Raw genomic sequence first — 16,540 nt, forward strand, 5'->3', positions numbered from 1 at the left:
GATTTTAAAATAAGTATTTTCAAAACGGTAAAAACTTTTAAAGCGGCAACTTTATTTCAAAATTAACGTGAAGCGGCAACTTTATTTCAAAATTAACGTGAAGCGGCAGGCGGCAACTCCGTTTCCACCCGTTACTGACGGCATCCGTTGGCCGGCAACTCATTTAACGCATCCGTCAAATCTAACGGCAGCAGCAAGTGGACATGAGCCCAATTTTAAAAATGATTAATAACTCCTCTAATTTATTTTTTAAGTAAATTTATAAATTAGTAATTAGCTGTAATTAGGTGCAGCTGTAAGTGGTGCTCTTCCCCAATATATACCGAACTAAAACACAAAATTGCAGAAGAGTGGGTGTCTTTGCAAACGCCTTCTTCACTGTTATTCGCTTTCACAGCAATACATTTTCCCCCCCTTTTTCTGTGTGATTAAGCTTCGAAAATGAGGGAGTGCATTTCGATCCACATTGGGCAGGCCGGAATCCAGGTCGGAAATGCATGCTGGGAGCTCTACTGCCTGGAGCACGGCATTCAGCCTGATGGCCAGATGCCCAGCGATAAGACCGTCGGAGGCGGAGACGACGCTTTCAATACGTTTTTCAGCGAGACTGGTGCGGGGAAACATGTTCCTCGGGCTGTATTTGTAGATCTGGAACCCACTGTTATAGATGAGGTTCGCACTGGCATCTACCGTCAGCTCTTTCACCCGGAGCAGCTTATCAGCGGCAAAGAAGACGCGGCTAATAACTTTGCTCGTGGCCATTACACCATTGGCAAAGAGATCGTGGATCTTTGCCTGGACCGTATCAGGAAGCTTGCAGATAACTGCACAGGTCTCCAGGGTTTTCTGGTTTTCAATGCAGTGGGCGGAGGGACTGGATCTGGACTAGGTTCGCTTCTTTTGGAGCGCCTTTCTGTGGATTATGGCAAAAAATCCAAGCTAGGCTTCACTGTGTATCCTTCGCCGCAGGTGTCCACATCCGTGGTTGAGCCTTACAATAGTGTGCTTTCTACACACTCACTTCTGGAACATACTGATGTCTCTGTGCTTTTGGACAATGAAGCCATCTATGACATTTGCCGCCGTTCGCTCGATATCGAACGCCCGACCTACACAAATCTGAACCGTCTCGTCTCACAGGTAATCACGAACCCTAATGTCCCTCTGGAACCCCTAAGCCCTAAGTTGAAATCTTTATAAAACCTCGGCTGCTTTGAAACCCTAATGAACCCTAAGATTTATTTTGAAATCAAGATTTGTTTTGGTTGTATTTGTAAGATTTATTTTGAAATGGAAGTTTGATCTGGTTGATTTGCAAGATTTATTTTGAAATCAAGGTTTGATCTGGTTGAATTTGCAAGATTTATTGATTTATTTTAAAATCGAGGTTGTCTGGATGAATTTGCAAGATTTATTGTTTTTTTTTGAAATCGAGGTTTAATCTGGTTGATTTGCAAGATTTGTTTTGAATTGAAGTTTGATCTGGTTTAAGTTGCAAGATATATTTTGAAATCGAGGTTTGATTTGATTGAATTTGCAGGTCATTTCTTCATTGACCACTTCCCTCCGTTTCGATGGAGCTTTGAATGTGGATATAACGGAATTCCAGACAAATCTGGTCCCGTACCCTAGGATCCACTTCATGCTCTCCTCTTTTGCCCCTGTGATCTCAGCAGAGAAGGCATACCATGAGCAGCTCTCTGTGGCAGAAATAACCAACAGTGCATTCGAACCATCTTCCATGATGGCCAAGTGCGACCCTCGTCACGGCAAGTACATGGCATGTTGCCTCATGTACAGGGGAGATGTCGTCCCTAAGGATGTCAATGCCGCTGTCGCCACCATTAAGACCAAGAGGACCATCCAGTTTGTGGACTGGTGCCCCACTGGATTCAAGTGTGGAATCAATTACCAGCCTCCCACTGTTGTTCCAGGGGGTGATCTGGCCAAGGTTCAAAGGGCTGTCTGCATGATCTCCAATTCTACCAGTGTGGCCGAGGTGTTTTCCAGGATTGATCACAAGTTTGATCTCATGTATGCTAAGCGAGCATTTGTTCATTGGTATGTGGGTGAGGGTATGGAAGAGGGAGAGTTTTCTGAAGCTCGTGAGGATCTGGCCGCTCTGGAGAAGGATTATGAGGAAGTTGGCGCTGAGTCTGGTGAGGGCGACGAGGATGATGAGGGGGACGAGTACTGAGCGATTTTTACTGATTTTCTTGTTTTCCTTTCAATGGAATAAGTTTAGAGAACTAATATGGCTGTTATCGTTTAGCTATCCAGTGCTTTTGGATGAAGCTTGCCCGTAAAAGTGATTTCTTTAAAGTCATCTGAATTCCAGTTTGTGAAAGATGTTTTTCAATTTTTGTTATGTTGAATGGTGGTGGTATTTCGCTGCTTATGTTGAATGGTGGTATTTCAGTGCTTATTTTCGAATGGTGGTGTTTCAGTGCTTATGTCGAATGCTATGTACTGTATCTTATATTTTTTAAGATGTCTGATTGAACCGCATCTTATTATTAAAGCTTCTGGATTAGTGTAGAATATTTTAAGATAATAAGCTGTTTATTCTATAACAGGGTTATGCATTCATTTAGTAATGAATTAATGTCATCTGACTGTTTTTTAATTTAATTACTTTATTAAATACAAATAACAGTCTTGTCAATATCCATTTTAGTGCTGGCATAGGCAATTCCGCACAGGAGGGATAGCTCGGCTATTTGGGCGTGCATTAGGGAATCAGTTAGTCAATCAGTCCGTTAGAGTAGAATGAGGGAGAACATGGGTGGGAGGGATGGTTCATCAACCCCTAACATTGTATAGGTAGATGGTAGATTAATCGACTCTGCAGAGGTCTAGTTCCATAGGCAGACCTAGTCTAGGTAAGGACCAGCCCATGTGTATGTTCGCAAGTTCCCCTCTTTAACCATCTCACTCGAGCACCAAGCCTATGCAAAATAGTTCCCCTCGTTAATTAACCTGGGGAGTAAGCGGGCGGTGGGTGGGTTAAAAGTGTCTGCATGGTGATGAATTAGGTCCAATATAGAATTCTCAGTCAATTAAGTATGCTTTAATAAGCTAGACCTTCCACTCATCAATTATAGTTAGACCTTCCACCCACCCAAGGGAGATGTTTAGTTTGATGCAACCCTAAGAACAAGGACAGGGAGTGTAACATTTAATTGATTAGAAAAGCTAACTTTCAGATGCCCTAATCTAATACAATGTTAGAAAATTTCTTGAAAACTACTATTAGAGTCTAAAAAATTTAATTGAATCATTTTTAGCCTTAATACTGTTAGCTCCGTTTACCCGAATCCATAGCCACCGTGCACCCTTTAGAATAGAAGGGGCATTTGACCTAATGATAGCCCAGGGCCAGTAACAAAGCTATCAGCTAGAAGGACAGGAGTCGATCTACCAACAGCATAAGAGACAGTACGAGTGAAAGCACCTGCCTGTTGAAGAACCCAGCCAGTTCATTAGCTAGTTATTCATACTAAGTAGCAGCGCGAGCGGCAGTTCCTGGCCCTTTAGTAGTAGTTTCTTACGACCCAGTAATAGCCGCAGTTCCTTACCCAGTAGTAGTTACATACCCAGGAGCTGTTCCAGGTCTCGCAGAGATAGTAGTACCACCAGCAGCACTAGAAGAGCTAGCAATAGAACCAGCAGCCTGGTTTAGAAGCATAGACTATAAACCGGACAGATCCATATCGAGATTGAGCAGCACCATCACTCCCATCTAGATCCATAGTTTCGAGATGGCTAAATTAAATGGATAATTCTAAGTATTTTTTTTTTCTAAATTGTACTTGGTAGGAAAAAGCCTGTAGCTATTCTGGTTTCCAAAAATGCAACTGTCGTGCCAGGGATGTCAGTAACATAACATGACAGCTATATACGGTTTGCTAACCCCGTTTTGGAGTCAGAATAGCTGTGTCTCAGGAAAAACGTCTTGTATTGTTTTACTTTAATGATATTGTCATGATGAATTTGTATGGTCATGTTTTTTCTTAGAAAAGCAACAACTCAAAGGTATTGGTCCTTATAATACAAGGGTGATGAATTTGTATGTTTATGTTAATTTACATTTGGTTTTGAGTTTATTTTAAGAAAATAGTTTACATTGGGATCTTGTAGTGGTTGATTTCTTTCTTGGTTGTGTGTTTATGCAATGGGGAATTCTCAAATTGAACTCCTAGCTCCATATAATTATGCATCATGAAAAAATCTTATATAGAATTATATAATTAGAAAGGGTTATCTTTGCTATCTAAAGGAAATAATTCCTTAACCAACTAATCTTACAACATTAACAAGGTTGGAGATTGAAAGGGAGAAAATATTTGGATTTATATGTTCATACATTCTGTTAGATTGTTGGAGACTGCTGGAGACTATTGCTCCAATCTAGCCTCACAATGAAAACTTTGTTACAATGTTTAGGGCACCAACCCAAGGAGCACCAACTCCTGATTTAGGGCACCAACCCCTAATTTAGGGCATCAACTCAAGGAGCACCAATATCTAATTTATTTATGGGCTACAACCCAAAGGAGCTACAACCCTTGCATCGAGCTACAACTCAGTGTTCACCTCTTAGACTTAGCCAGCAAACCCTACCGATACACCTCTCATCTTCTTCTTCTCTGTTGGATCACTCTACCGGTCCACTGTTTGCCTTCTCTGCAACTTTCTTCATTTCTGCTCTATCGGTATAACCATTATCGATTCTACTCTTCACTCTCCCTCTTTTCTCAGATACTTGTTGAGCACTTCGCTGATTTGCTCTCACATGCAGAAGTAACACTCAACCACTTCGTAGTAGCACTATCCTCTTCTCTTTAGCAGCAAGCTTAACTATGTCTTTGGCTTGCATATTTATAGATTGGTTTTCTTGCCAAAAGCCAGTTCAAAATCTAGGCAGTTAGGGTTTCTTCATCACCCTCGAGGCAAACCAAATCCAATCAGATCTTCCTCAATCCGATCTCCTAGACAACCAACTGTACACCTCCGCCAATAACGCGCCTTCTAATACACGTTTTCCAAATATAGCAAACACGGAATGTATCTTGACCTGCCTTTGTCAAAACGTCATTAATTTTTCTGTTGTTTCCTCCTCGAGGTCTTCTCACAATCTGATCTTCTTGCTTTGATCTAGGCGCCAACAACTCCGTGATTTTTCTCTGTCATTCATTCTTCCTCGAGCCACACTTCTTTGATCCGATCCATAAATCACGACATCCATATTCAATGCACACCTGTAGAAATACCTATCTCTACGCGACACTTCACCAATCTCTGCGAGCTTGCCACCTTGACTCCAAGTGGCATCCATGTCGACCAACTGCTAACAAGGTTCTTCATGTCGATCCAGATAGGATCACCGACCAAACACTCTACCGGTTCCTCTTTCCTGTTGGTTTTCTAACCTTGCCGGTATCTCACATTCTACAGGTTAACTCCTTATGTCTGCACTTGTTGAACTGTCGGTGGAATACCAAAACTGGTCTCCAGACATGTCTGTCCAAAGCATGCTCATTCCCACAAGGTGAGAAGACATCTGCATCTGCACCTTGTCCATATTATCGGTGGACTTACATACTGACAAGCACTCTTCATCTGTACTGGCGTCTCAACATGCCTTCTCAGTCGGTCCAGTGCATATCCCTGATTTCATGCACTTAATGCACACCTCTTCTTCCTTATCTCACCAAAATATGATGCACACAATGCATGATAGGAGATAAGTTCCACTTACCGGTGGAGTGGCACCTTGTCTTCTGCATCCTGCAATGTACTCATGTGACTTCCTTGTTTGTGTAGCATATCTTCAAATAGGCACATGTGATTCAGTGTGGGCACATGCACTGTCAGTCATTGCTTCTCATGATGACTGCATCTTCATCAGGTGGGAGTTCTGCTGTCTTGCAACCTTACAACATACCTATGATCTGTTCATTCTTCTCCTCCAGTGTTGGTGTGATTTAGGTAACATTCTGCCTCTTCATCACAAACAACATCCAAACACCTTGCTCAGCCTGCTTGTACACTGGTCATGACCTTTGCAGGTTGGCAACCACTCACTTGGTTGATCTGACTCCCCCATGTCAACACATCACTTACCACTTGACATCCTTTCCTTACCGATGATCTGCAACACAAGGTGATATCAAAGATATCTCAACCTGTACTCCTCCTTGACAGTGTTGCACATACATCTCTCATACCGGTAGTCATCCCATACTGGTTGACATCAATGACAACCCAATGCCAACACATCCAAGACTACATCTCTAAAATCAAGCAATTAAAAACACAACTAAAGGATTGCAATTTTGAAAAAGAGCATTTATAATTGATTCTTAATGTGTTGAGCAAGCTTGGTCTTGAGTATTTAGTGTTTGTTTCTATCTTCCATACCCATCAAATTTATCATATGTTGGTCCTAAGTTTGATTATTTTGTAACTATTCTAATCCAAGAGGATACAAAATTAATTCATATGGGTCTAATCAATTCTTGTGGCAAGTGAGCCTAAGAAAAAGAAGAAACATAACAAGACAAATAAAGACTCTAAATCTTCTACCTCTCAAGAGGAATCATCTAATAAGGATAAGACTAAATGTGCATATTACAAGAGGGTAAGTGTACCAAGATGGGGGACCAAAGAGATGCCACCTTCTTTTTTGCCCCCCATTAAAGCATTTTGTTCTCGCTAAATATGGTTCCCGCCATATTTAGCTTTCACCAAATTAGTTTAGAGTGACCAAGATGTCTCTTTCTCCTCTTCTCTCTCCCTCCTCGCCCCATCTCTATTTCTACCTCCCTCTTTCTTATTCTCTCTCCTTGTTTCTCTCCCCTCTCTCCATTCTCCATCATTACCTATCCCTTTCACCCTCTCTATCCTCATATATAGGTCTCTCCATTCCCCCCTCCCTCTTTACCTCTCTACCTCTCCTTCCATATCTCATTACCCACATCTCTCCCCCTATATCTCTCTCATCTCTATCTCTCCCCTAGGTATCTCACCTTTCTCTACCTAGGCTCACCTCTATATCCCTCCCCTCCATAGTTCTTTCTCCCCCTCTCAACCTCTCTCCCTACCTCCTTAGCCATCTTTCCCTCTTTGTGAACTTCTCTCTCCCTCACCTCTTTACCTCTACTCTCTCTAGGTTTTCAGTCACTCCTTTTCTACCTTTGCCTCCCTCCCTCCTTAGCCCTCTCTTTCTCTTTCTTCTCTCCCCCTTGCCTTTCTTGATCATTGCCTCTCCCTCCCTTGTATAGGGTTTAAGGAATAGGGTTGAGGGTATTGGTATAGGGTATAGGGTACAAGATTGATACTCACATCTAAATATGTCTTTTTCCTTTCTTATACATTGTTATATTTGATGTATATATTGGAAGGATATTTGAGAGGTTTCAAATCTCTAGGAGTTGTAATGTAGATTCTAGGTTTTAGAAGATCTTATAAATTTTCAATTTTAGCCAAATTTTAGAAATCAATAGGCTCCTATCAACATTCTCTCACTTTCTCTATCTCACTCTCTTTATCTCCCCCAAGCTCTAGACCCATCTCTCTCTATTGCTCTTCCTTTGTTCTCTTTCCACCTCTCTATATATCTCTCTCTCCTCTCTCATCCAAGATCTAGTCCTACCTCTCTACCTCTCTCTCTCACCCTTCACTCTCTACTATATGTCTCCTCTCTCTCTTATACACCCCCCACTCACTTGTTTGCTACCTCTATTTCTCTAGGTCTCTCCCATCTCTAGCTCACCTTCCCTCCTTACCCTCATCTCTATCCATGTCTCTCCCCCCCCCCTCTCTCTCTCTCTCTCTCTCTCTCTCTCTCTCTCACATTGTTTATCTCCCCTCTCTCTTCATTCTCTTGATAACTACCCCTCTCTCTCTCTCTCTCTCTCTCTCTCTCTCTCTCTCTCTTTCTCTTTCCATTCATAGGTCTCTCCCTCCATCTCTACCTCTCTACCTCTCCCTCCCTGTCTCATTATCTACCTAGATCTTCTCCTTTATTTCTCTCACCTCTATCTCTCTCCTAGGTCTCTCACTCCTCTCTCCCTAGGCTCTAAGTCTCCGACTTCTATATCTCTCCCCTCTCTAGTTCTTTCTCTCCCTCTCCACATATTTCCTACCTCCTTATCCCTCTTACACTCTTTGTAAACTTATCGTTCTCATTTTCTTCTCTTCCTCCCTCATCTCTATCTCTCCCCTCTCTAAGTCTCTCAATCACTCCATGTCTACCTCTCCCTCGCTCCCCCCTTAGCCCTCTCTTTCTTTTTGTTCTTCTCTCTCCCTCCCCTCTTGAGGTCACTAACTCTCCCTCCCTTGTATAGGGTTTCAGTAATAAGGTGTAGGATAGGGTTGATGGTATTACCCATATTGATACTTCCCTTCTATTGAGAAATATGTTGTATATCTTGCATAATAATGTTATAATTGTAATATTTATTTAATATGTAATGTTGCACATGTAGAGATTCCTTTGGAATATTTTCAGGGCCACTGTGATGTTGTATTGTAACATTGTAATATTACATGGTAATTATTTAAAATTGGGGAAAGATATTAAAAAGGAGAAAACTCAGTACCCAATATTAAATGTGGGGTCAAGGGTTAGTTGTTAGCACATGGTTTTCATTTACCACTAGTTTTTGTGTGAGCTTTTGCCTATAAAAGCAAGCACATGTTTAGTGGTTAAGGTTGGTTGGTGGTATTGGGTTGTCATTGTATTGAATCCTTTGGAGGTTTGCATTTATGGAGCATGGCGTGAGACGTGTGGATTCATGCTTGGACACATGAAAATGCATCAAAACGCTGGACGGTTCAAAAATATTCATTGTAACTTTTTATTGTTTTATGACTGAATAATATGATGGAGTATGGATGCTTTTGGAGGTTGGGTTTTTCCCTCATGAGGGTTTTCCCAAGGTATATCTTGTGTTATCTTGTGGCTTGTCTATTTTGATCTTTGCATTATGGTGATTCTGTAAGCTTGTATATATACTTTTTTCTCATGGCCTATGTAGGAAATGAATTATTTATATGTTAGTTTAAAACATTATTTCCTAACAAGTGGTATCAGAGCTTTCGTGGTTGATTTGTAATGATAACCCTAGCTTGAGTGGAAGAGGTGCAAAGTGGAAGCCATGGTTATGAATGAAAGGATTGAGACATTACAATGTATGAAACATTTTTGCAAGTTGTTTTATTGCAGATTTAAAGGCTTTAGGTTTGTCGTTTTGATAGGTTGTTTGCAAATTTGAGGTTTGAAAAATATTTGGTCAAATGGGTTTCTTTTAGACATGCATTTAAATGAGGGTTTTTTGGAGCTGTTTGCATAAACTAAACCGTCCTCTTGAGAAAAAATGGACCTCACCATTGGATCCAAATTGACCCAGAAACGAAAATTGATGTAAAATTTGCCCCGATTTGATCATAGTTGAAAAAAAGTCCAACAATTTCTGCAGAATAAAAAATTTAAAAACTTGTCCCGTCGCTGAAATTTGTACCTGCATCTATTAATTTTTTTGTTTTTTCTATAGAATAAATGTCAGTGGGGCATTTGTAAAAAGTTTTTAAAAAAATATAATAAAATTTTTATGAGGTGTGGGGGTCGTACCCCCGCCTCCAAACCCCGCTGTCCCCGCAGTCAAGGGCCCCACAGGCAGTGCAGTGCCCGGCGTATGCCCCGCCGGTGGTAAAAAAAGCAATAAAACCCCGCCGAAAAAAAATTATTACCGCCCAAAACATTTAAAATGCAGTTCATTTTAAAAATTAAAATCTCGCCAATGTGATTTGTTTTATTTAAAATTTTTAAGAATCAAATGGATTAATAGATATTATATGTACCATGTCGGTCAACAGGCATTTAATTTAATTTGAGTGTTATTAGTTTTCAAAAACGTAAGCGAATAGGTAGTGAACTTTTGCAAATTCCTTCCCTGCTAAATTGGAAATAAAACAGAGGCCGAGTGCTTTAATAATGGAGGAAATCCTTCCGAGTAGAAAAAACCTAAACCTACTTTTAATATCAATAAGCCCAACCTCTTTCTTAATTAAACGAATACTATTTTTTTCTTACCTATATTATTTGCATGCCAATCAATACTACTGTTTGACTTTTAATAGTTTTTAAATATGTAAAGTTGTTTATATATAATTTTTTAAATTATAGTTTGAGTTTTAAAAATAATTTATGATTTCATTTCATAAAGATAAATTATATTTATTTTGATTTGGTTTTTAAAATTTTTATATATTATTAAATTATATTTTGAATTTTAAAAATAATTTATTTTAATTTCTTTTACACTTCTTATTTATTAATTTTTATTGGTTTTTAAAGTTTATAAATTGAAATAATAAATATAATATACTAATAACTATTTTTATATTTAAAATTTTTACTATTAAGTTATATATTAATGATTTCTTAAATATTATTTTCTCAGCTTCATGCAAGGAATGAGGATTCAGAGGATGCACATGTTGGAATGAGGATTCGAAGGATGCACACGTTGAAAATGAGGTTAGGAGGGATGATGAAATGGAAGAATGATACCTATACCCAATCTTTTTGTTAGTCGATCCATATAAGTATTGGGTTTAATTCCCATTTTTGTTTGTATCTCATGGGACGGGATCGGTGATAGTTAGTTTTATATACTTTATATAGGCTATATATTTTTGTGGGTGCAAAATCTGGGTTCTCTTCTGGCTACTAAAGAGCACTAAAGGATAGTGCATACGGGAGAAAAAAAAAAGAAGAGGTTATACATGTCAGTTACAAATAATTCAATATTTTGTTAAAAATATTACCATTGGTTCAAAGATTTACCAAAGGTGTAACCACCATACTAGGTGTCAACCTATGTCAACATCTTCATAATGAGTCTAAGTTACAATTGACCCACATATATTCCCCCCCTCTCTCTCCCTTTCTATCTCTATATCTCTTCTTTTCTATCGCTTTCTATCTCTTAATCTTTATCTTTATTTCTCCTTCTCCCTCTACATCTATATTTCTCTTTATTCATCTCCCTCTACATCTATATCTCTTTTTATTCATCTCCCTCTTCCTCTCTTGCCTTATCTAGACATGTCTCAATCTCCTTACCCATCAATATCTCTCCATGTCCCCCCCCACTCTCCTTCTTTGTAGACCTCTACTTTTATATTTCTTTGTCCTATTTGTCTCTTCATTTCCATCTCTGTCTCTCTCTTCCTCTCTCCTCCTATCTCTAGACATGCCTCACTTTCTTTATCTATTCATCTCTCCCCTCTCATTATTGCAAACATAACATGAGCCTATTGTAATTGAGTCCAACTATCTTCTTTGATTGAATGGTTTTCTTTCACTTATGTTGGTTTAGTATTAATGAAGCACAATTGATTCAAAGATATCACTTCTTCATCGAGACTACTATTGCATATAAATCATTGTTTTCTAAATGATCTAGCAATTAACCTCATGTACTACATAAATGTATACCAAAAAAACAAATTCGACATGCCCATTGCACACCAAAATGCAATTGCTAATTTAAGATGGACGACCTCATATTTCAAATCAACAATCCACGCTTTCCAAAAATCGTGCAAGATGATTGAGACGATAATAATCGTCGGATCGATTTTAAGTTTGTCATGCTTCCGTGAAAACCATTGCCTTAGCTACGGCACTGGCTAAGCAGCGGACAAAATGGCCCGCCCCATGCCATGCCTTCTCCATGCCCCCCATGCCATGTAATGTGATGTGGTGGCTCTTTCTTTCACGCACATCACATCAGTACCTGGAGTCAGTTTGTCCCTGCAGTCCGTTCAGCATCTCTTTCCCCGTAAAACAAATTAAATGGTTTGTTTTTGTTTTTTGGAAAAAAAAATTCAAATCATTTTCATTCTAACTTGTATCTTTTACAGTGAAATTATAAATAATGTAAGTAATAATATAATACAAGTAATTTAAAGATATGTATACTTTTTTTTTAATAATAATATAAAAGATAAATCATAAAATTATTTAATAAAGAAAAAAAAATTCTGTTTAAGAAAAAAATTTTAGATTGAAATTAAAAATTTTACTTTAATTTGTTTTAAATTAATGATGTTAACAAATTTAAATATAAATTTATTATTTTTTGAATTAATAAAATATATTAAATATTAACTTATTATCTTAAAATATATTAAATATTAACTTATTAGAATGCTATTTTTTTTTTTTAAATTTAAAAATTATTTTAACTTGTCATAAATTTATTTTAATTTGTGGTAACTTATAATCTTAAAATATATTAAATATAAAATTATAATAATTAAATTATAAAAAATTATTATAAATTAAAATAAATGATTGTTATCATTTTTTTTAATCCTTTATTAATTATTCTTTATCATTATAATTTTTATTGAAAAAATTATGAATACAATACAGATAAATGATTTTTATCCTTTTTTTATATAATTCTTTATTAATTTTTTTAACTAAAGATTATATTCTTTATTAATTATTTTTTATTAATGAGGAAGATTCATTTAGGGTTTGGAATGAGTCTTATTAATCTTTGGAGATCCTAAAATAGTAGAAATATAATTGATAGCTACATAATTATCAATAACGCTAAATCCTAAGCTTAATCATAAAACTAACCCTAACCATAATCATCTAAGCCTAACCTCAACCATAATGTAAATCCTAACCCTAACCATAACCATATTTCTAATCATAATCCCAAGTAACCCTAACCCTAACCCTAACCCTAACCCTAACCCTAACCATGTTGTATAACCTTATGATAGTTATGATGTAAATCGTAACCTTAACCTCCTAACCCTAACCATAAGACTAGCATTAAAATTATACAAATTATTATAATTTAAATAAAATATTTTTATGGTTTTTTATATTATTCGTTATTAAGTATTTTGATTATTATAGTTTTTATTTTTACTATCATCGTTTGGGTGAGATCAGTTTCCTCCTTTTGGAGTTGATAATTAAAAACTTCAACATTAATTTGTGGCTTTTAATTCCAAGCATCAAATAGATGGAGAAAGCCATTCCCCTCCACCGCTACCACTCCTCTTGCCTTCATCTGCTTCATAGAGGTTCTGTACTCCATTTATTAAAGTAGCACACAATTTACTGAGATGATGTTGGGATGGACAATTCTGGAGCTACATTGGAAATTAGGGAAAAATTGCATGAAAGAGGCTGAACTTTGAATAATTCCATTAACTCTTCGGTGACTAAGAAACCTATCAATAAAATGAAATGGGGAGAGGTGATAACCATTTTAAATAGATACAAATATAAATCAATCATGGTAACATTGTAAACATGTTGTCATTATAAAATATAACAAAAGGAAATACAACCACATCATTCAATTAAATTTGATTTAAATTGATTGAATTACTTTAATTAGGTTGATTAGTTTTAACTACTTTAAGAGTTTTTAAAACCAAATGTATAAATACTACATGTGGATCAATAAGATCAAATTGTTTCCTAAATCTGGTTTTTCCTTTTCAAGTAATGGTTTATAAAAGAACTATTTTGGTGCCAAATCCATCTGTGGGTATTATCATCATTTTTAATTAAAAACTAGATTGAACCATATTCTTAAATAAACACTAAACCTAATAGAAGTCTATCTTAAATAAACACTAAAGCACATTTAATTGAAATAACCCCTATCCTAATTAAACAATAAAAATATATTCAACCAAACCATAATATAATACTAAAACAGTAACCTTCAACAAAATGAAAACAAAACAAAATTAAAACCTAACACTCAACCCACACTAAAACAAATCAAACCCTAACCCTAACACTTATCAAATGTAAAGCCTAACCCTAAACCAAATTAAAACAAAAGCATAAACCAAACCAAACCTTCATTTTAAGACTCACAAACCTATCTCTTAATGAAATTCAACCATAACCCTACTTTTAAACAAAATTGCACCCTAAACCTAATATTACAAACAAAAAAAACTAAACCTAAAATTGAAGATTAACTATATACCAAATAGATAACACCTTAACACTTACCCTAAAAGTATTCTAAATTGATACTTAATCTCCACCCTTACCAAATTTAACTCTAACCTAACATTGTACAAAATTGAATCTCAACCTTACACACAATAAAACATGAAACCAAATTGAACCCTAACCCTACATCAAAGTGAACATATCTAAGCTAGGTAATGTATTATTGATGCATTGCAAAACATTAGTCATGATTGATGGATGATGTAGCTTGCTTGACTATCTTCATAAACTATAGTCATTATGCAAGAACCCCTCAAGAGAACATATCTTAAATTGAATCATAAATAGATACAAATATAAATCAATCATGGTAACATTGTAATACATGTTGTCATTATATAATATAACAAAAGGAAATACAACCAAATCATTCAATTTAATACTTTAGTATTTTCTTGATTAAAGATCACAAATAGAAACAAATATTTAGTTAATGTAATAAAATCATAATGCATGTTGTTGTCATTATATAATACATCACATGGTAATAAATCCTCATCATTCAGCTTAATATTTTAGTATTCTCTTCATTAAAAAATACTTCAATTGATAAGTTTTTAATAAATACCCTTTTCAATTGTTAAAATATCAATACCATATATTTGATTAATATACATCATACAACATGTACCATCAACATGACCAAAGTATAAGAAATATGCTTTCAAATGTAAAACATCATCATGTAGCTAAGTTATAAAGAAAAATATGTTGGAACATAAAACATCAACATGCCCATGCAACTAAAATAATGAGTAATAATAAAATATTAAGTGAAAATAAAATGTATGATTACTATTATTATAACTAATACCACATAAAAATATCATCATAAATAATAATGGTTATGATTTAATCGAGATTAATTATTTTGACCCTAATCATAAAAATAAACAGAATTGAACTTTGACCATAAACCAAATCAAACCCTAATACTTATAAATTCTAAATTTTAAATTCTACCAAAATTTAACTAAAACACTAAAAAAAACTACACCATTTAGTGAACATAAATCCTAAACCAAATTATACCCTAACCCTACACCACAACATAAATATTTAACCAAATTGTACCCTAACACTAAAATAAAATGAACTCTAACCCTAAATGAAATCGAATATCATCCATTAAACTAATTAAATATTAAACCTAACTAAATCTTAATTGCAAACCTAAACCAAATTACTAAATTGAACGATAACCCTAAACCAAACATGTTGTGCCTAAACCTAATGTTAAATCATATTAAACCCTAATTATGAATGTAATTCAACCCTAACATTAAAACTTGACATAATTGAAACCTATTTCTAGTACTAGAAACCGAATTGAACTGTAACCCTAAACTTAATTAAATAATAAGACTTGGGTTGGACCCAAACATTAAATCAAATTGAAACCTACCCCTTACAAAACCCTTATGCAAATTAAACTCTAACCCTTATTAAACAATAACCCAAATTGAACTCCAATTAAATTGAACTAAACAATAAACCATATTGAACACTAAATAACACAAAACCTTAAAAATTTAACCCTAACCCCATACTATATTGAAGCTAAATCCTAAACCAAATTTGACCCTATCCCCAACATTAAACCAAATTGATTGCTACCGATTCAACCCTAACATATAATTTAATTGAAAATAAAATAAAAATTCAACCATAACCTTAAACCTAAATAAATTATGAAGCAAATTGAACCTTGACTACAAACCAAATTGAATCTTAACCTTATGATAAATCAAATCAAATGCTAACCGTAAACCATATTGTATTCTAACTTTTACACTGAACCTAATAAAACAAATCACAAATTGAATAAATCAAGTGTATCTTCTCTAAGGTTGCCAACACTAAACCAAACTAAACCTTGACCATAAAATTAAACAAAATTGATGGTTAACCATAAACTAATTTAAATCCTAACATTAATCTCAATTAAAATTAAACCAATTTCAACGCGAATCCAAATTCAGATTAAACATTCACCTTAATAGTTATCCTATCCAAATTCAACACTAAACCATATTGAACCCTCAAGTATAAATCTCAAAAATATCAATTAGAACATGCTACTAATATTCATATAGTTCCTTTATTTATTAATATATTTCTCTTATGTGTTTGGGGTCACATGCTACTAATATTCATATAGTTCCTTTATTTATTAATATATTTCTCTTATATGTTTGGGGTGGCATTGCTACTAGCATATATATATCTTTTGTTAGCATATATATCTTATTCAAGGCGTTTAATTTTTTCATTCAACTTTGATATAAAAAAAATATTAAATTCAAAAAATTCAAAAAATATTAAATTCAAAAAATATTAAATTGAAAAAATTCAACACCTTGATTTATCTCAGCGTAATTCATATATCTTAAAACAAAAAATATATATGCTAGTTATATTATATTGATAATAGAAAGTACTAATCTTGTAAAAACTATA

At 35.3% G+C, this 16,540-nt stretch overlaps 1 protein-coding gene across 1 annotated transcript; it reads left to right on the forward strand.

Annotated features, from left to right (window-relative positions):
* Positions 1-325: 325 nt before the first annotated feature.
* LOC131068393 (tubulin alpha chain) lies at positions 326-2,359 on the forward strand. Its single transcript, XM_058003575.2, has 2 exons — positions 326-1,140; positions 1,541-2,359. Exons 1-2 carry the CDS (start codon positions 442-444, stop codon positions 2,195-2,197), a joined length of 1,356 nt encoding a protein of 451 aa, XP_057859558.1. The 5' UTR covers positions 326-441; the 3' UTR covers positions 2,198-2,359.
* The last annotated feature ends 14,181 nt before the right edge of the window (positions 2,360-16,540 follow it).

This window comes from Cryptomeria japonica, chromosome 5 (genome assembly GCF_030272615.1).
Source record: "Cryptomeria japonica chromosome 5, Sugi_1.0, whole genome shotgun sequence".
Classification (NCBI taxonomy): Eukaryota; Viridiplantae; Streptophyta; class Pinopsida; order Cupressales; family Cupressaceae; genus Cryptomeria; species Cryptomeria japonica.